At 33.6% G+C, this 19,690-nt stretch overlaps 3 protein-coding genes across 3 annotated transcripts; all 3 read left to right on the forward strand.

Annotated features, from left to right (window-relative positions):
• The first annotated feature begins 1,140 nt into the window (after nucleotides 1–1,140).
• On the forward strand, nucleotides 1,141–7,099 carry LOC110627073 (calcium/calmodulin-regulated receptor-like kinase 1). The gene is made up of 15 exons (XM_021773307.2): nucleotides 1,141–1,310; nucleotides 1,428–1,811; nucleotides 1,894–1,977; nucleotides 2,115–2,185; nucleotides 2,329–2,408; nucleotides 2,583–2,718; nucleotides 2,972–3,127; nucleotides 3,258–3,330; nucleotides 4,009–4,380; nucleotides 4,484–4,579; nucleotides 4,660–4,730; nucleotides 5,182–5,243; nucleotides 5,424–5,550; nucleotides 5,955–6,110; nucleotides 6,840–7,099. The coding sequence occupies exons 1-15, from the start codon at nucleotides 1,271–1,273 to the stop codon at nucleotides 6,918–6,920; spliced, it is 1,989 nt and encodes a 662-aa protein (XP_021628999.1). The 5' UTR covers nucleotides 1,141–1,270; the 3' UTR covers nucleotides 6,921–7,099.
• Nucleotides 7,100–7,810: 711 nt separating this feature from the next.
• LOC110626262 (proline-rich receptor-like protein kinase PERK13) lies at nucleotides 7,811–18,266 on the forward strand. Its single transcript, XM_021772069.2, has 15 exons — nucleotides 7,811–8,048; nucleotides 8,166–8,543; nucleotides 8,634–8,717; nucleotides 8,838–8,908; nucleotides 9,261–9,340; nucleotides 9,604–9,739; nucleotides 9,983–10,138; nucleotides 10,307–10,397; nucleotides 10,701–11,216; nucleotides 11,309–11,401; nucleotides 11,498–11,568; nucleotides 16,976–17,037; nucleotides 17,124–17,250; nucleotides 17,343–17,501; nucleotides 18,034–18,266. Exons 1-15 carry the CDS (start codon nucleotides 7,997–7,999, stop codon nucleotides 18,082–18,084), a joined length of 2,127 nt encoding a protein of 708 aa, XP_021627761.1. The 5' UTR covers nucleotides 7,811–7,996; the 3' UTR covers nucleotides 18,085–18,266.
• LOC122725060 (myosin-10-like) lies at nucleotides 14,085–15,465 on the forward strand. Its single transcript, XM_043961523.1, has 2 exons — nucleotides 14,085–14,170; nucleotides 14,252–15,465. The coding sequence occupies exons 1-2, from the start codon at nucleotides 14,159–14,161 to the stop codon at nucleotides 15,410–15,412; spliced, it is 1,173 nt and encodes a 390-aa protein (XP_043817458.1). The 5' UTR covers nucleotides 14,085–14,158; the 3' UTR covers nucleotides 15,413–15,465.
• Nucleotides 18,267–19,690: the final 1,424 nt, after the last annotated feature.

Here is a 19,690-nt window from a genome sequence, read left to right on the forward strand (position 1 = left end):
CTCAAAAATATTGTTGACTTTGGAAAAAGGGTTAATAGTATTTAAATTCAAAGACCATGATTGCTCATTGATGGAGCCACTAGCGTAAGTATATGCATTCATATCTCTTAGGTAGAAAACAAGCCAACCTTCTCTATTGCCTTGATAAACAATAAACAACTTGTTATTGTCATTTGACTTTTTATATTTTAATTTTTTTTATAAATATATGTTGCCCATATCACAAAATTAATTGGTCAATTATTGAATTCGAATATCTCTTTAACCCTTAAGTTGGATTTTAATATAAAGTATAAAGAAATCTTAATTATATAATTTACTAATTGAATAATTGAGGTTTTTTCTTGAAAAAATTGTAAGTTAGAAGTAAAACGCATTTTAAAAGTCATTCATGAATATGCACACAAAAATATATCAGTAGTGAGTGCCATTTTAAAAATTTAATAATTTGAAAAAAAAAATAAAAAAAAAGGAAATTAAGAGAGATAAACGAAGTGGAAAAGCAAAATTGATAAACTTCACTTACATCTTAATTTTCATCTATTTATATTATTTTTAAATTGAATTTTCTTTTTGATTTTCCACTGAAATAAAAGGAATTATAAAGTATATACCAAAACCTCAATCTCAATGAAGTAATTAGGTTTATTAAAATTATTTACTTTCTTAAAAGATGAAAGGGTGGAAAGGATAAGAATAGCATTTTTTAATTATATAGTTAAATTCATTAATCTTGATTTTTATATAAAAAACTTATTTGATCACTTGATTGATGGAAAGATAAATATTAAATTACTATTTTTTTAAAAAAAAACATAACATTATCAATAAATATATATAATAGATACACATTTTTATTATTATTCATAGCTTATCTAATTCGTAAGAGTGACACTCAAGTATTAAAGTCAATTGTTATTCTAAAAAAAAGTCAATTATTTAGATGTCACAATGAAAATATGACTATTATTTTTTGTTTAGAATAGGAAACAACTCAATAACAATTAAATTTATATCCATTACACAAAATGTCATTGACTGGAGCTGGAGGCCACATGCTGCACATTCTACGTTCAACGTCAACGTTATAATTCTTTTTTTAAGAAAAACGAAGGTCTGAACGCTAATGTTACCAGCTGTCCTTCCTTTATCTTTCCTACATCTCCTTCTCTATCTCTGATCTTTCACATTCACACTTTAATATAAGAACTGTATATATATATACTTGCAAGAAACCATTGGTTGTGGTTGAATAAGTCTGCAACTTCTGATGGCTTCACCGTGGGGAGATCGCCGGAATGAAACTAGAGGTATTAGTCGTTCTAGCTAAAACTGTTTAATGAGTTCAAATAGTAATATTGTTATGGAACTTTCATTTCATATAACTTATTGAAGCATGTTGTTTATTGTATGGTCACTAAGTACAGATCCGAATGAATCTGACTCATCTCCTGAGAAGAGTCCAAGTAATGCATATGCATCTGATAATTCTAAGGTTATTGGGCCAAAATCATATTCATACAGTGATTTAGCAAAGGCAACTCGTCATTTTTCGCTGAATTACCAAATTGGTCAAGGTGGTTTTGGTCAAGTCTTTAAGACATCCTTAAACGGTGAGACCTATGCTATCAAGAAACTCAATAATTTTGTAGATGAACAGGCCGAAGGAAAGTTGGAGAACGAGATTGAGGTCGTCAATAGAGTCAGTCACAAAAATCTTGTTAAGCTAGTTGGTTACTGCATTGATGGAGCCAACAGATTGCTTATTTTAGAGTATTTTTCTAATGGGTCCTTGAGATCTAAATTACATGGTGAGTCCAAACCTTTATTTTATGTTCATATAACTAATTAATATAACATAATTAATCTTATAAATTACAAATGGTACTGTAGGAAAGGAAAATGTTTTGGACTGGAAAAAGAGAATGAAAATCGCCATAGGTTCTGCAAAAGGATTGCAATATTTACATGAAGATTGTGAGTATATATTAATAGCATAGTAGGCTTTTTTGAGAATGAATTTTATTTTTTTTTCCTTATTTGTGCTAATAATTTATTTCCTCTGAAAGTTTTGTTCTCCCTTTTTATATATATGTTTTTTTTTTTTTTTTCAGGTGAACCTAAAATCATACATTTAGATGTTAAGGCAGATAATATTCTTCTTGATGATAACTTTGAATCTAAGGTATGATATATAATTTGATAATAAATAAAAATTTTATTCTTATCATCATATAACTATAGTGGAACCTTTACCATTGAATATCAAAATTTTTATTTTTAAATAATATTGAAAAATAATGTGAACCCATTAATTTGATTGCATAGGTTTCAGATTTTGGACTTTCCCTATTTTTTTCGGATGCTGCTTCTCATGTCTCAAGATCATCAATTAGAGGAACCCAAATGTATGTAAGATACAAATTTCTTTCTATCATTTAATAACTGTCTATTGTTTTCAGTGCCATCATGATATCTACTCTTAGAGCTCCTTAATTTAAAGATATTATTTTCTTACAGGAAATCTTAATATGAACATTAATTGTGAAGATATTAAGTTTAATTGTATGATTGAATTGCAGCTATGCAGATCCATTGACAACACAATTGGGAAAACACTCTGATAAATCTGATGTTTATTCTTTTGGTGTTACACTTTTGGAGTTGATTAGTGGGAGAAAACCCATAAATCAAAACGGCGTCAATATTATTACTTGGGTATGAATCTATTAAATTGTAACAATTTAATATAAAATTGTGTTTTTAGCTTTTGATATAAGAATTGATCTTTAAAAGAATGGATTCAACAAATCACAATTGGATGTATGGAGATAAAATAATGAAACTTTCTTTCTAGCAACATTTAAAAAAAACAAAGAAGACAAAAACATATGCTATATGTTAAATATAAATTTACAGGCAACATGTATTTATATCCATTAATAAATAATTTTTAATGGATTTTTTGCAGGCAAACTCTTTAATTGAAAAAGTTTTGAAAGGTGAATATGCGGATTTTGTAGATTCCAGGTTACAATCCTTTGACCATGAAGAAATGCATCGAATTATTTTTTGTGTTAATGCTTGCATAAATCTACCTCCAAAATTCCGTCCATCAATGAAAAGGGTAAATTCTGTTTATATAATTTAATTTTGGTATATATATAATACACGTTATTTGCAATAAATTTTATGGAAGCATTTAGAGATTACAAGTGTTGACTTGTAAATCTTTTTATCATTGCTGTGCCATGTAGGTAGTTCTAGCCCTTGAAGGAATTCTGCCTCTAAAGAATGACAACAAATTGTACTCCAGAGCTTCATATGAAGGTCTGTTTTCTTGTAAAAAATGGAATAACTTTTGTAAGGTGTTATTAATTTTTTAGGAGACTTATTATTTAGTCTATCAAATATAGTAAAATTCGTTAGTTAGTCTCTTAATTTTGAAAAACATATTAAAACGTTCATAAGATAAAAAATCTACTAATTAATTTCTCCGTTAATTTTAGTCATTAAGCGTTAAAAAAATCTAAAATTAAGAACTAATTAGTTTAATTTTTATAAAATTAAGAGATCAATTAAAAAATTTTATTTATATTATAGAAACTAAATAGTAAAAACACTTAACGTCTAAAGTTAACATATAACTGATTAGTGGTTTTTTTAATATTTCAGGGATATTTTAATGAGTTCTTTAAATTAGTGGATTAACTAGTCAATTTTATTAAATCTGAGGGACTAAATAATTATTTTCTTTCTCTGTATATATAAATTATAACTTGATGATAAAGTGAGATCATTTTAATGTTAAAAAACCCTTAATATTAGAACAGATTTTGATTTTTATTTAAATCTGATTGGCATATAATTCCTTTATTTAAAAGGAGATGGAATGATATGAACTTAATTCATTTTTTAAAAAAATAAAAAGTATCCACCTCAGTTCATGTATTTAATAATTTCTCCTTGTTGAGTTACACTAATTTACCCTTCTTTTTCCGGAAGCAGATGAGCCTAAGCCAAGCCCCAAGCCTCCGATCATTCCAGAAACTAATAGATCATCAAATGAAGTTTACAAACCAAGGAGATTTACTTATAAACAACTAAGTTCTGCAACTAAAGATTTCTCCGAAAGCAACCTTCTTTACAGGGGTATTATGGGTGAAGTATATATGGCATCCCTAAATGATGTCGGACAAGTGATAATCAAGAAATTTCATCTCGAAAAAGAAGATGAATTCAAGAAGATTAAAGGCATCAGCAGTAGTGTTCATCACGAAAATCTTGTTAACCTGGTTGGATACTGCAATGAAAGAGATAATAATCTGCTTGTTTATGAGTGTTTTAGGTTTCGATCCTCTTTAAGATTTCGTTTACTCGGTATGCTCTTTATAATTAAATAACTTGCAAATTCTACATTTATCAAAAACCTTATTTTATTATTTTTTGGCCGGATTTTTAACTAGATGCGTATATAATACAGGGACAAAAATAATGAGTACATCAATAATGGAATGGCCAACCATCAAGGGCATAGCTTTAAGCATCGCAAAAGGATTAGTACATCTCCACGAATTATGTGAGTCTTAAACTGAACCATTATTTGTTTCTAGTTTTTTTTTTTTTTTTACATTTTATTTATGATGTCTGTATTTCCAGATAAACCTTTGAATACCTACGAGCATTACCTGGATGATTGCGTATTTCTTGATGATAATCTTGAACCAAAGGTAGTTATGATAAATTTAAATATTTTCAATGATCAATTATTGATATAAATCTTGGAGATTATATTCTGTGTGTGATCAATTATATGTAAAATTATCATTCAACATGTAATTATATCTTTTTTGTTGTAATTAAAAATACACTTCTTGTTTCTGTTCAAAAAAAAAATACACATCTTGGTTAACTTAGCAAAAAATAAAAAGAAAGAAAGAAAGAAAGAAAAGCACACACTTTTTTTAAAATAACAAACCAAAGGTAAATTTTATAAATATTAATATTTAATTTATATGTGTAATTAGTAATAGAAATAATAATTAAAAAAATCAATATAGTTGAGTTTCAAGTTGAATATATATGGCCATTATTGGATTGTGAAACTATTGAAGTTTACTAATTGTGTTTGATGTTGATCTATATGGTGCAATAAATTTATTTGGTTCTTTTTTTTATCAGTTTGCTGAGTATGGACGTACCAATTTTTTCTTAAAAGATTCTGAAATGCTTCTTTCTAGCAGGTAAAAATGATTATTATATTTTGTTTCTTGATTAGATTATTTGCAACTACATGACTTATATTTGATATGTTAGGAATTTTTTTTTGGCATTTAAGGAAGAAAAACATCTTAGCATTCTTATACTTTTAGTGAAGATTTGTCGACAATTATTCTTATATTTTCTTTTATCTTCTATTGCAGTTCAACGACTTCTACATATCTTAAGTTTGATGTGTATTTTTTGGGTATAATTCTTCTGAAGCTTATTACTGGGAAACAACAACATAATGACATCAGTTCTATTAATGACTATAACTTGATCGAATTGGTATGTATTTCTTCCCATAGTCTAAAATGCAAGTAGCAAAATTCAAAATAGATCAAATAATTCATTGTTGATATTAGCCATAGTCTAAAATGCAAGTAGCAAAATTCAGAATAGATAAAATAATTCATTGTTGATATTAGCAATGAGGATTTAGTGACATGCTAACTCCATTGCTGAAGTTAATTTTAACTAGCAATATATAATTGTCAAATTAAAATAGTCACTGAAAAGCTTGTCAACAATTTAAAAATGGATTAGCAATGGAATCGATTGTGAATCTACATTATTAGCGACAGATCTATCAATCCATCACTTGAAGTCTATTTTTTATTATTTTGTATTGTATGTATATATACATTCTTTTATATGTCAATGATTTTTTTAATGTATTAATTATAATTCAGATGGCGATTCACCTAAAAAATAATTGGCCCAAAAGTGACTATAGTTTTGTCGATCCAAGAATTGAGAGTTATGACAAACATGAAATGGATCAAATGATTGAATGTGCTATAGCATGTGTAAATCCTTGTCCACAATATCGACCTCAAATGAGTCAGGTATGTAATAATTCTTTTAAAAAGGATTGTAGAAATGTGTATATGAATAAATATTTACAATTAAAACTAAAAATCAGAATTAATTGAACTCATTTCAGCCTATTTAATTTAACTGTTAGAATATATTTAATAGCAGATAATTTTTTGTAATGAGTAGCTAACAAATAAGTCGAGTTGATATATCTTAGATGTTTTATAAATTATGTCTAATTCATATGATTAATATGTCACATGAGTAATTGGCAAATATCAATTTATTATACTATTGAAATAAATATAAAATTATTAATTTATTATACAATATATATAGTAATTAAAAGCATAATTTTTCAAAATATAATTGTTTTCATGCATATACATAATTTTTTGTTCTATAATAATTAATATTATAAATATTTTAATTGTTATTTATAATATTTTTAATTTATTTATTATCTCTTATAATTTTAAGTAATTTATTGATATAAAAATTTAATTTAAAAATTATTATTAAGAAAATTTTAAAAGATAATATATTCTAAATAAAAAATAAAATTAAAATAACTATTAAGTAGTAAAAAACAATTCTAATATTCGAGCTTATGTGAACTACAACTAATAAGTCTCATATAAACTACTAATTGGTTTTTAAACATTTAAAAAATATATTAATTATAGTTATAGCCATTGCTGTAAACAAATTCTGAACTATGACTCATCTTTATTTATTCCATTTCTTATGAAAAGCAGGTGGTCGAAGTTCTAGCAGGAAATATTCCTGCGAGAAATCTCGAGAAGAATTTTTTCTTTTTTCATGAAAAAAAAGAATGAAAGATTTTTGGATTCTGGGGATGAAGTATATATGTATATCTGCAGCAAAGCTAAAGAGTGTAATAGTTATCTTTTATCAGATAATTTCAGATTGGCAACTCAGTATCAAATTGAGAAAATAAAAATTATTCCATTAATTGTAAGCATAAATAACTTTGTATAATTTTTTTTTTTTTTCTAAGCATACTTTGTATCAATTTACTATTTAAATAAAAAGTAATATTTCATATATATTGTTAATTCTATTAATTATAATAAAACCTTAATGACTTAAATAAACCTCTTGTTAGTATCTAAATTAAGGAATGAATGAAAATCATCACCATATGATGAATTAGATTCCACCTTGCTTAAATTCAAAGGCCATGATTGTTCATTGATAGAGTCAATAGCGTAAGTGTATTCATTCATATTTTTAAGTGGAAATCAAGCTAACCTTCTCGATTGCCTTAATAAACAATAAACAACTTCTTACTTTTATAAGATTTTTATATTTTAAATTTTTTTTATTTTTATAATTTTATGTTGCCCACAATACAAAATTAATTAGTCAATTATTGAATTCGAATATATCTGTATTCTAACCCTTGAGTTGGACTTTAATATAAAGTATAGAGATATTAATTATATTAATAATAAAATATTAATAATATCTCCATCATTGAGGTGTTTTTCTTAAAAAAAAATGTTAGGTGTAAAATCCATCAGATGAATACACATTAAAATGTATAAATATCAAGTGCCTTCATAAAAAATTAATAATTTGAAAAAGAAAAGAGAAAAAAGAATAATTAAGAGAGATAAATGAAGTGGAGCAAAATTGATAAACTTAATTTTCATCTATTTATATTATTTTTTCCCTGCAAAATATCGAGCTGGAGGCCACATGCTGCGCATTCTACGCTCATCGTCAACGTTAATTTTCTTTTTTTTAAGGAAAATGAAGGTCTGAATGGGCACATCTCCCTCTCCATCTCTGACCATTCGCATTCACACTTAATAAGCACTGTATTTTATATATATATACTTGCAACAAACCTCTGACTGTGGTTGGGCAAGTTGATCTGCGACTTCCGATGGCCTCTCGCTGGGGGATGAACAGGGCAGATAGCCAGAGTGAAACTAGAGGTATTAATTTTTTTTTAGCTGCAACTGAGTAACGAGTTCAATAGTAATAGTTTCATGGAACTTTCGTTTCATTAAACTATTTGAGGCATGTTGTTTATTGATTGTCACTGCGCACAGATCGGAATGAATCTGGCTCATCTCCTGAGAAGAGTCGAAGTTATGCATCTAACAATTATAAGGGTATTGGGCCAAAGTCATATTCATACAGTGAACTAGCAAAGGCAACTGGTCTTTTCTCGCTCAATAACCAACTTGGTCAAGGTGGTTTTGGTCAAGTTTTTAAGGCAATCTTAGATGGTAAGATCCGTGCTATCAAGAAACTTAATAATTTTCCAGATATACAGTCTGAAGGAGATTTGGAGAGGGAGATTATGGTCGTCAATAGAGTCAGTCACAAAAATCTTGTTAAGCTGGTTGGTTACTGCATTGATGGAGCCAACAGATTACTGATATTGAAGTATTTTCCCAATAAGTCCTTGAAATATACATTACATAGTGAGTCCCATGCACATTCTTTCTTTTGCCCATGTTCATGTATAATTAATATTTCGTAATTAATCTTACAAATTACAAATCATTTTGTAGGAAAGGAGAATGTTTTAGATTGGAAAAAAAGAATGAATATTGCAATAGGTTCTGCAAGAGGATTGGAATATTTACATGAACACTGTGAGTATATAATAGAGAACATATTTTTGCTTGTTAGGCTTTTAAATTTTGGGAGTGAGTTTTTATTAAACCTTGTTTATTTCTTCTAACAGTTCTGTGTTTTCTTTATATTATTTTCAGGTAAACCTAAAATTATACATTTAGATATCAAACCTGATAATATTCTTCTTGATAATGATTTTGAACCTAAGGTAAGATAGTTTGATAATAAATATAAATTTTATTTATATCATCGTAGATGTATGCTGAAATTTTGATCATTTTATTCCAAAATTTTATTTTTGAAAAATTATATCAACCCATTAATTTGATTGTTGTAATTAATTAATAATGAACCTTAATAAGGCTTCTTATCTTCTTTTCATGCTCTACTACTTTCTTAATAAACCTTATTGGAGTACGGAAAATAGTATAATTTTCCAAATAAAAAATATATATATTCGTGAAATTAAATGTGAAAAATAATTATACCTTTTAATTAATATTTATATTACATATGCATGGCATAATAAATTTACTAATCTACTTAAATCATTTGTTTAGGTTTCAGATTTTGGACTTGCCCTATTCTTTAAGGATGCTGCTACTCACGTATCCAGATCATCAACTTTGGGAACTCATATGTACGTAAAAAAAAACTTTCTTTCTATTATTTAATTACTTCACTATTATTGCCTTTTTTTTTCAATGTCGTCGTTATCTAATCTTAAAATAATTTAAAAAATTAAATTAAATTAAAAAAAAAAAAGAAAAAGTAAAAAAAGAAATTAGGCTCTTAATTTGAAGATATTAGTTTTTTAAAGAAAATCTTAACACAAATTTTAATTGTAATTGTAATGATTTATTAACACAAATTTTAATTGTAATTGTAATGATTTAATTACAGTTATGCAGACCCATTATCAACGAAATTGGAAAAATATTCTGATAAATCCGATGTTTATTCTTTTGGTGTTACGTTGTTGGAGCTTATTACTGGACAAAATTCTATTATTGATGCAAGCACCGACATCGTTACTTGGGTATGACTCTTTATTATTAATAGTTTAATATAAAAATTACAATATAAAAATTGTGATATAAAAATCAATCTAAAAGAAGAATTGAATTCAAATCTCAGTTGGATGTATTTAATAATGAATCATTCTCTATAGCCACATGAAAAAAATAGAAAAGGACAACCCATATGCTATAAGTTAAATACAAATGTACATGCAACATACATTTATGATCCATTAATAAATAACTCATTAATGATATTGTAGGCAAAACCTCTAATACAAAAGGCTTTGGAGGGAGAATATGCAGATTTTGTAGATTCAAGATTGCAATCTTTTGACCACGAACAAATGCATAGAATGATTTTTTGTGCTAATGCTTGCATAAATCAACCGCTAAAATATCGTCCATCAATGAAAATGGTAAAATTTATTTTTATAATTTAATTTTGATATATTTCAAAACTTTGTCTATATATATATATATATATATATATATAGATTACATAATATATTCAATTGAGTTTGCAGAAGCGTTGAGAGATCACATTGTTGACTTATAAATCTTTTTATCATTGATATGCCATGTAGATACTTTTAGCTCTTGAAGAAATTTTGCCTCTAGGAAATCTGTGCGATGAGAAGAACAACAACAAATTGCAATTGAAAGCTACTTACAAAGGTAAATTTCTTATAAAAAATAAAAAATATCTATTTCGAAATGTTATTCATTTTTTTTATGGATAAAATATAACTTAATGATAAAGTGGAATCATCTTAATGTTAAAAAACTGAACAAATTTTAATTTATTTAAATGACATATAATCCTTTATTTAAAAGGAGGAAGGGATGACATGAACTGAACTAATTCACCTTTTTGTAAAAAAAAAGTATCCACCTCTGTTCATGTACTTGATCCTTTTTTCCTTTAATAATTTATCCTTATAGAGCTGCACTAGTTTACCATTTTGTTTTCTGAAGCAGATGAGCTTAAGCCAAGCCTCAAGCCTCCTATCAATCAAGAAACTAATAAGCCAAGCTCCAAGCCTCCTGTCATTCAAGAAACTAATCAAATCGTTGTACGGAAGGGTCGAAGCACCAGTCGGCAGCCAAGAGAAGCAACTAGTAATAGTTCCTCCAACAGCATTCGAGAAACTTCATTTGATGAGAGAAACCAAGTTTACAAACCAAGGAGATTTACTTATCATCAACTAAGATCTGCGACTCAAGGTTTCGCTGAAAACAACCTTCTCAACGGGGGTCTTTTGGGTGAAGTTTATAAGGGTATCCTAAATTATGATGAATGGGTGATGGTAAAGAAATTCTATATATACATGCATGGAGGGAAAGAAGATGAATTCAAGAAGATTAAAGACATCAGCACCAGTGTCCACAATAAACATCTTGTTAACCTAATTGGATACTGTGATGAAGGAGACAATAGATTGCTCGTTTACGAGTATTTTCCAGATAAGTCCTCCTTGAGATCTCATTTAGAAGGTATGCACTTTTATCTTAAGCAACTCTTGTCTATATTTTATTTTTTTATAATATTTACTTCTAAACCAATCAGATATTTATTTTCCCAACAGATAATATGGCAGGGAAATACCGTTTGGATTGGCCAACCAGAATGGCGATCGCTTTACGCATCGCATTAGGATTGGTACATCTGCATGATCGATGTGAGTCTTCCCTTGTATGCTTAGGCCTTGGCTATATCAAAGCATGATTTTCCCAGATATTTCTCACTTAATGTTTGTGATCTCTATATTTTTCAGACAAGCCCTGGAATATATACGAGCATTATAAGGATAATAGCATCTTTCTTGATGAAATTCTTCAACCAAAGGTGATTATATATATGGCAGATTTAAACATTTTCGAATGATCAATTAGTGGTAATATTTCTCATATTGGACATTGATGATCTGAGATCCAGAAAATAGGGTTTTTTACAATGGGTTTGTGAATCTTAGCTAAGAAGAAAATCCCCCAAGGAGAGAATGTTTCTTCTATTTATCTGTTTCCATTGCCTATCCGTGACGTGTAACGGCCCAACTTCCATTGGGCCACCTGTCTCTGCCATACTGATACGATCGTACAAGGATATCAGATTCCTGCCCCATGCATAACAGCCTCTGATTTCCTCTGGGCGCGCATATGGATGGACCCACAAGACAGACGGGTCGATCCACTTCCTGATTCTGAGTTGGATCCGAAGATTGGATTAAAACTGAGCCCAAGCCGGATCTGTCTAATGGGCCGTGGGGATTGGGTCGACCTGTTTGAGGAAGATAGCTGGATCTCGGTCTTAAAGCTGAGTGGACCGGACCTGGTTCATGTGGGAGACTTGAAGGCCTCCAGATAATGGGCTGTTGTCATGGGTCCGGCCCCAAACCGTGATGGCGAAAACCAGCGGTCATCAATTGCCCCTTTACCTCCTCGTCAATTATTGCCCGACTGAAGAGGGAGTAAATACCGAGAGTCATCATGACCGCGCCACCCAAGGACAAAACTATTCAAAACATCTTTTCGGCTCTTTATTGTTTCAAATTTCATTTCCCGTCAATCTCCCCAGAACGTTGGCTCTTCTCTGTTCTACTGCTCTCTTTGCTTTCCTCTGCTCATTTGCCCTAATCACTTTTCAGGTACGCCTCTTCTTTTACTATGGATAGTTCTAGTCTCCCCGATGTCGTCGACCAGGAGTCTAGCATCACCCAGTCTAACATTAGGAGTTTCATCTCTAGGAAATACCTGGATACCCCTCTTTATCACATCCGGGCTCCTTACCCGAATGAGAGAATCGTTCTTCCTAATCCTTCTCCCCCTGGCCTAATCGACCCTCAAAGGGACGTCAGTCTAGTTTTCTTTATCAAACAGAGGGAGTACGGTCTGTCCTTTCCCTTTTCTCCTTTCTTCAAAAAGGTCTTCCAGTATTTCGTGATCACCCCTCGAATGCTAACCCCTAACTTCGTTCTTTTCATGTCTTGCTTTGAATCTGTGTGTTTGAGCTGGGGGTTTACACCCACGGTTCACCTGTTCGTCAGCTTCTTCAGGCTAGTCAAAGTGAGCCAGAAATTTTATTACTTTGCCCCTCGCGGAGGGTTGTCCATTTTCACGGGTTATAAAGACTCCATCAAGGGCTGGGTAGAGGGGTTTCTGGTGGTGGAGTTGAAGAAGAATACGGGGTTGGCTTGGGAGCTCGATCTTGCCTGGGAGGATGTCTCTCTAGGTTGCAACGACCTGCCCCAGTTGGACCTTACTGAGCAGGTCGGATTCCTTCGACTGACTTCTGTGGATAGGAAGTATGCCATCGAAAAGTGCTTGTTCGCATCCAACCTTAGGGATATTAAGGACGCGGGTATCTTATTCTATCTGCCTGTGTTAGTTTTTGCTTACGCGATCTTTGGTGAGAACTGTTCTGATTTGCTTTGATTTTTAATTTTGTAGCCTCTGAGGTGAAAATGGATCGGATTAAGCCTCCCAAGAATCTCATACTGTCCCGGGAGAGCATGGACACTGCTCTGGATGCCCTCCTGGCTGGGCAATCCATAAGGGAGGCTACTCAAAGGGTGGCCGAGGTTATTTCTTCCAGATCGGGTACCCGACCTCCTCCTCCTTCGGTCTCCTCACAAGCTCCTAGGCCAAACTCCCGACGTAGTAAGTCGTCTCGGCCCTCTAGTCGCAGCAAACCGAACTCGACTCACCAGTCCTTTCAAGCCCCCCGACCTCAACACTCTTCTACTGAGAGGGCAGAAGAGACTCCAAGAATTATTTCTGAAGTGGCTGAGAAAGCCAGGCTGACGAGGACGGATCCCGCCCTTCCTCCTGTGGACGCTTCTGATGTGGGGCTTGAAGTTCCCGCTGTTATTGAGGAGGAGGTCTCCAAGGTGGGGTTCGAGGCCCCCATTACTGAAGAGGAAGCTCCAGGGAAAAGTAAGGAGGTTATTCTTATAGACGAAGATGTCCAGGAGGCCCTTACCGGAGATGTTGGATCCGGCCCTGCTAATGACGGAGGAGTCACAGAGAAGGCTGGGGACAAGCGTCCTGCCTCTCCCGAAATGTCTGCCCCAGCTCCTGCTCGGAAGAAATCCAGGGTTTCCAAGGGATCAGCTCCAGCTCTCTCTCCTATTGGAAAGAGAAAGGAAGCTTCCAAGGGATTAGCTCCCGCTCTCCCCCCTCTCGAAAAGAAGAAGGATGTTCTTGTGATACCCCTGTTGTCTGCTCTTGACAACGACATTTTGAACGCTGAGAACATAACTCATCAAACTCCAGCGAGTGTCGTAACGGAGATCTTACGGGAGCGAATGTTCGGGGGAATCACAGAGGCTTCAGACTCTCGTCTACTTGCTTTGACCGGCCATTTGGCTGGCTTCACACGGGAGTAGACAGCCTTCCGGTCTCTACCTCGAGGGGAGCTTGGAGATAGGATTAGGGAGATGCTTCTGATGGTAAGTTGTTCGTTCCAATTTCTGCTCGTATTCCAATTTTCTTTGTTTCTTTGTTCTGACAGCTTTCTCTTTTTGTACTAGGTGATGGGCCTCTTCATGGTGGTGGACGCTCGTGACCTCTCTCTCTTAGAATCTGTTGATCGTCGGATCGAGGAGGCGCGTCTGGAGGAGAACCTGTCTGCAACCAGTGATGCCAGGAGCAACCTTGCGGCAGCTCGAGAGCATGCTAGGTCCCTAGAGGCGGAGTTGTCTCACGCTCGAAGGGTTCTTAAAGAGTCTAACGATAGGGCAGCTGCTGTTGAAGTCCGCTGTGAAGAAGTCCTGAAGCAGCTGTCCTCTACGGTAGATGCCCTTCGTGAAAAGGACGAGGCTTTAAATCAAAGGGACGAGGCCCAGCGTCAGTATGAGGCCTTGAAGGCTGATTTCGAGGGAGTCCGGGCACGTCTTATCAAGGTGGAAGTCCAGAAGGAGGGGGCACTAGCTCGGGTCGAGGTTCTTGAGCAGGAGTTGAGTAAGAGTTCAGATCGCATCAGAGATTTGGCCTCGGCGGCAGAGGAATCTAAACTTCTCAATCAAAAACTCTGTCATGAGGTCGAGACTATGGAGCATAGATGTTCAGCCCTGCTCAAGGATGTCAGACTCGTTGAAGACAGGGTCCAGCTAGAGTGTGAGAGGCGTCTGATGGAGTATAAAGAGTCTCCCGAGCTGAAAAAAGAGATCGATCAGGCCTGTGAAGCGCGCCTCCAGGATTATAAAAGTTCTTCTGAATTTAAAGTCAAGATAGCTGAGGCCTGTGAGAAGCGACTTGCGGAGTTCCAAGGCTCTGATGAAATGAAAACTGCCATATGGAATAGGGGCTTCCGCATGTTCATCTCTGGGTATAATAGAGGTCTGAGGACAGCCAGATACGCTCTCTCTACCCCGTTGGCTGAACTCCGAGCTGTAGAGGAAGACTCTGATGGCGAGGAGGTGCTTTATGGGGAGGATGACAGGCCTTTGCCCAAAGGGGCTCCTCGCACTGCAGCTGGGCCTTCTGAGGTAGGCGCCGAGCTGGGAGATGGAGATGCTGGGCCTCAAGGGGAAGAGATTGTGCCTTTTGTGGGTACTGAAGAGTCTAAGCCAGAAGGTGCTGGGCCTCCCATAGACAGTAATGTAAATGTAGATAGTACAGGGGGTAATGTAGATGATAATGCCCCCAGACATGTAAGTCCTTTAAGGACTGTTTTTCCTTCAGTAGAGTAGACTGTAAAGTAGGTTGTAATTACTTTTATTTTTAATGAAATTTAATTTTCGAGTTGTGTTGGCGTTTTGAGTTATTTTGATTGTTACTTATTTCTCTAGCTTTATTTGTACTTGAGTTGTTCTTACCTCGGCTTGTTCTTCCCTCCTCACCGGGCTACTTGTTCTGCTTAAACAGTCTGACTTGTTTATTTTTAGAGATTTGAGAATAGAACACTTAGGCAGTGTCTAACAAATCTTGTAAGGAATTGACTACATTGCCTTCCCTTTCTCGCCCCTCAATTAATCAGGGCTGAAAACTTAGCAAGAGACTTAGTCTCTGACTTATAATCTTTTTTAATTTCACAAAGGCGTTCTCATCTGTAAATTTTCTCCGAGCTGGATTTGCCTTAAGGCTAAGATCTTCAAGCTGTACTTTTTTATGGATTTAGGTCTTCACTATGAGCTTGGTTTTTAACAGCTGACTTAATATCGTCAACTTTCTTTCCCTTATTGTATATGTACGAGCTCGGGCGTGTAGCCCTTATACGACTGAAGTAAAAAGGATTATGTACCTCTTTCGAGCAGGGTTGATCTTCTTCTTTTCAGTTCTGTTTCTTATCTGCTCACGCCGTTGAACTTCCTTTCAGCTCATGAGAGGTTTGTTATCTTCATTTTATTCTTTGAGTTTTCTGAGCTTGGTTCTTCTTCGTTGCTTGGTTTTTCGAGTTCGCGCTTCCAGGTCGGCACTTTTGGCCTTTTGTTGTCTTTCTTTTTAATTTTAGTTTTCGAGTATGTCTCTGCCGGGCCCTTTGCTGCTTGGGTCTTCTCCTAGACTAGTCGAACTGGTTCAGTGCTAGTCATCAAGTTTTGAGGTCGGAATCTTACCAGCCTGTAATATGAGTTTGGACGGGTATTGTGAGAGTGAAACTCTGGTGATGAAAAGATCTCCTTCGTTCCCACAGACGGCGCCACTTGATGATCTGAGATCCAGAAAATAGGGTTTTTTACAATGGGTCTGTGAATCTTAGCTAAGAAGAAGTACCCCAAGGTGAGAATGTTTCTTCTATTTATCTGTTTCCATTGCCTGTCCGTGACGTGTAACGGCCCAGCTTTCATTGGGCCACCTGTCTCTGCCATACTGATACAATCGTACGAGGATATCAGATTCCTGCCCCATGCATAATGGCCTCTGATTTCCTCCGGGCGCGCATGGAGATGGACCCACAAGACAGACGGGTCGATCCACTTCCTGATTCTGAGTTGGATCCGAAGATTGGATTAAAACTGAGCCCAAGCCAGATCTGTCTAATGGGCCGTGGGGATTGGGTCGACCTGTTTGAGGAAGATAGCTGGATCTCACTCTTAAAACTGAGCGGACCGGACCTGGTTCATGTGGGAGACTTGAAGGCCTCCAGATAATGGGCTGTTGTCATGGGTCCGGCCCCAAACCGTGGTGGCAAAAACCAGCGGTCATCACACATTATTATGTAAAAAATTTCTTAAGCTTATTATTCAATATATGCAACTATACTTAACTGTAAATATATGGTGCAATAAATTTACTTTGATTATCATTTTAATCAGTTTGCAGAGTATGAACGTGACAAATTTTTCTTAAAAGATTCTGGAAATTCTATTACTAGCAGGTAAAGATGAAACTTTTGTTTATGTTTCCTCTTCGTCACATTGCTTGCTCAAGCTTATAGATACATGATCAATTCTCCAACTGCAGTTCTATGTCTTCAAGATATGTAAAGCTAGATGTTTATTTCTTCGGTGTAATTCTTTTGGAGATAATTACTGGGAAATTACCTGTTAGTGATATTAGTTCCTATGATTCCTTCAACTTAATTGAATGGGTACGTATTATTTTTCTGTTTTAATACAAATGAAAAGAGCTTCTTGATTTGAGTATGTAAGGGTTTATTTATTTATTATTCTTAACGTTCAGGCTGTTCCTGCAATTCAAAATGATTGGCCCAAAGGCAACTATAAGTTTGTTGATGAAAAATTGGGGAGAAACTTTGACGAGGATGAAATGGATCGAATGATAGAATGTGCTTTAGCATGTGTAGAGCGTTATCCACAAAATCGACCAGAAATGAGTAAGGTAATTTCATAAAGCTTCATATTCTATTTTATATTATGCACATACATTTGAGTTTTAAATAATTAAGCATTAACAGTATTTTTATTATGATTATAAAATTATTAGTTTAGTACTGTTAAAGATAATAATTTAAAACTGTCATAAAGAAAATTCATTAAATATTTAATAAAATTATAATTTTAGCTGCGTTTTTTATTCATTGTGAAAAAATAATTAAACCGTTACTTTATTTTTAACAACAAAAGTAGATGTAATAATCATCAATCTGTTAATATTAATTTATAGTTATAATTAAAAATATAAGATAACAATTTATAGCTATTGTTTTAAATTTATTTTTATAGTAATAATTATGATAAACTAATAACATTCATGTGTTGTAATTATACTCTAATTTGGGGAATAAAAAAAAACTTAATTGCTAAAAGTTAAATTTTGTAAGAATTATTAATGAAGTTAATCTATTCCATTTCTTGGCAGATCCGGTACTTTTTTTTTTCCCTTTCTCTAATTACTTTTCTCGGCAAAGCAGGTTGTTGAAGTTCTAGCAGGAAACATTCCTCGGAAAAATCTCAAGAATTGAGATGAAATGTTTGAAAAAGAAAATTATTTTTTTCCTTTTCAATAGAAGTTGGAAACTTCCTTGAAAGGCCGATTGGACATTGAAATAAAAAGATAGACCTCAGTTGAAGTGGCAAAGGAGTGTAACTGGAAGACTTTCTGAATTTTGCTTGTATTGATGTGTCTTGGAGACTATTGCAATTTTTTTTTTAAAAAGTTCCGTTTGAAATAAATCGAATGTAAAAAAGTGATTTAGCTTTTATAAAATCATATTATCTTAAAGTAATTTTTTTAATCAAATCTTTTTAGTCAATAAAATTAAAATTTTAGTTATTATGTTTTTAAATATACAAATTAAATTAAATTCTTATAAATTTTTAGTTTTCAAACAGGAAAATAAAAGGTTTTGGTAGGTTTGAATCCAAATAAGAACCTTGAGAGAATTATATCACCCCAAATTGCTGGACTATCTACAGTAGCATTTCTTTTTCAAAAAACAATTGAAAATGAGGTTAATTCTTATTCTATTAACTAAAATTAAAAAACTTTTTTTTTTAAATGAAGATTGGAGAAATAAAATTTAAGATCTCACATATTTATTTTTTTTAAAATAACAAGAAAACTTCATTAATTCAAAGAGAACAAAGAAACAATATGAGAATGAGGGATATCAATCCAAACTCCTTGACCTGACTCAGAATGAGCCGATATTGCTAGAATATGAGCGACATCATTCGCAGATCTATGAACAAAAACACACTTTGCTTCCTCATAACTAGATAGAAGCAGTTTACAATCTTGAACCAAAAGGGCAAAAAACGATAAATCATCTAACAAAACACAATTAACTGACATCACAAGTACCTGAGCATCCAATTCGAAAAGAACTCGATCCCATCTACACTCTTTAATCCAGCTCAATGCTTCCCGGAATGCTATAGTTTCAGCACACTTTGCATCCATCTGGCTATAAAAAGATGCTGCTCTAGCAGCCACAAAACTCTCATCATCCTTCCGGATTACACAACCGAAACCTACCGAACCTCGTTGCAAGCTTAAATAGGCGTCAATGTTCGCCTTGATCCAACCGTGCGGCGGAGGAGACCAGATCGGGCGAGCCGGGTCGACAATGGTGCTTACTGAGGACACGACCCGGGCTACTTTTCATTGCTGCAAAAAATTCAGAGCCATGAAGAACACACCACTCGCAGTCTGACCCTGACTCTTCCATACAACATTGTTCCTATTTTGCCACAAAGCCCATAAGATCATTAGCATAAGGGAGGCATTTTCCACAGAAGCAGAAGAAAAGGCTAAAGAAAACCACTCATTTAAAGAAGATGCAGAAGGCGCAGGCCAACCCAATGGCGAGCTTAACCAGCAGCTGCGGGCAAAAGGGTACTGAATCAGAATATGCAAGACATTCTCAGGGGCTACATGACACAACAGGCATGAAGGATCAACTGGGACTCTCTTGGACTGAAGTGACGAGAGGCAAGGGACAACATTAACTAGAGCCCGCCAGCAGAAATTGAGCACTTTTGGGGGAACTTTAGCTTTCCAGAACCTTTTCCATATCTCGCTCCCTTCCCTATGTTGAAAGCCATCAACCAGGAACCTATATGCAC

Source organism: Manihot esculenta, chromosome 11 (genome assembly GCF_001659605.2).
Source record: "Manihot esculenta cultivar AM560-2 chromosome 11, M.esculenta_v8, whole genome shotgun sequence".
In the NCBI taxonomy this organism is placed as follows: Eukaryota; Viridiplantae; Streptophyta; class Magnoliopsida; order Malpighiales; family Euphorbiaceae; genus Manihot; species Manihot esculenta.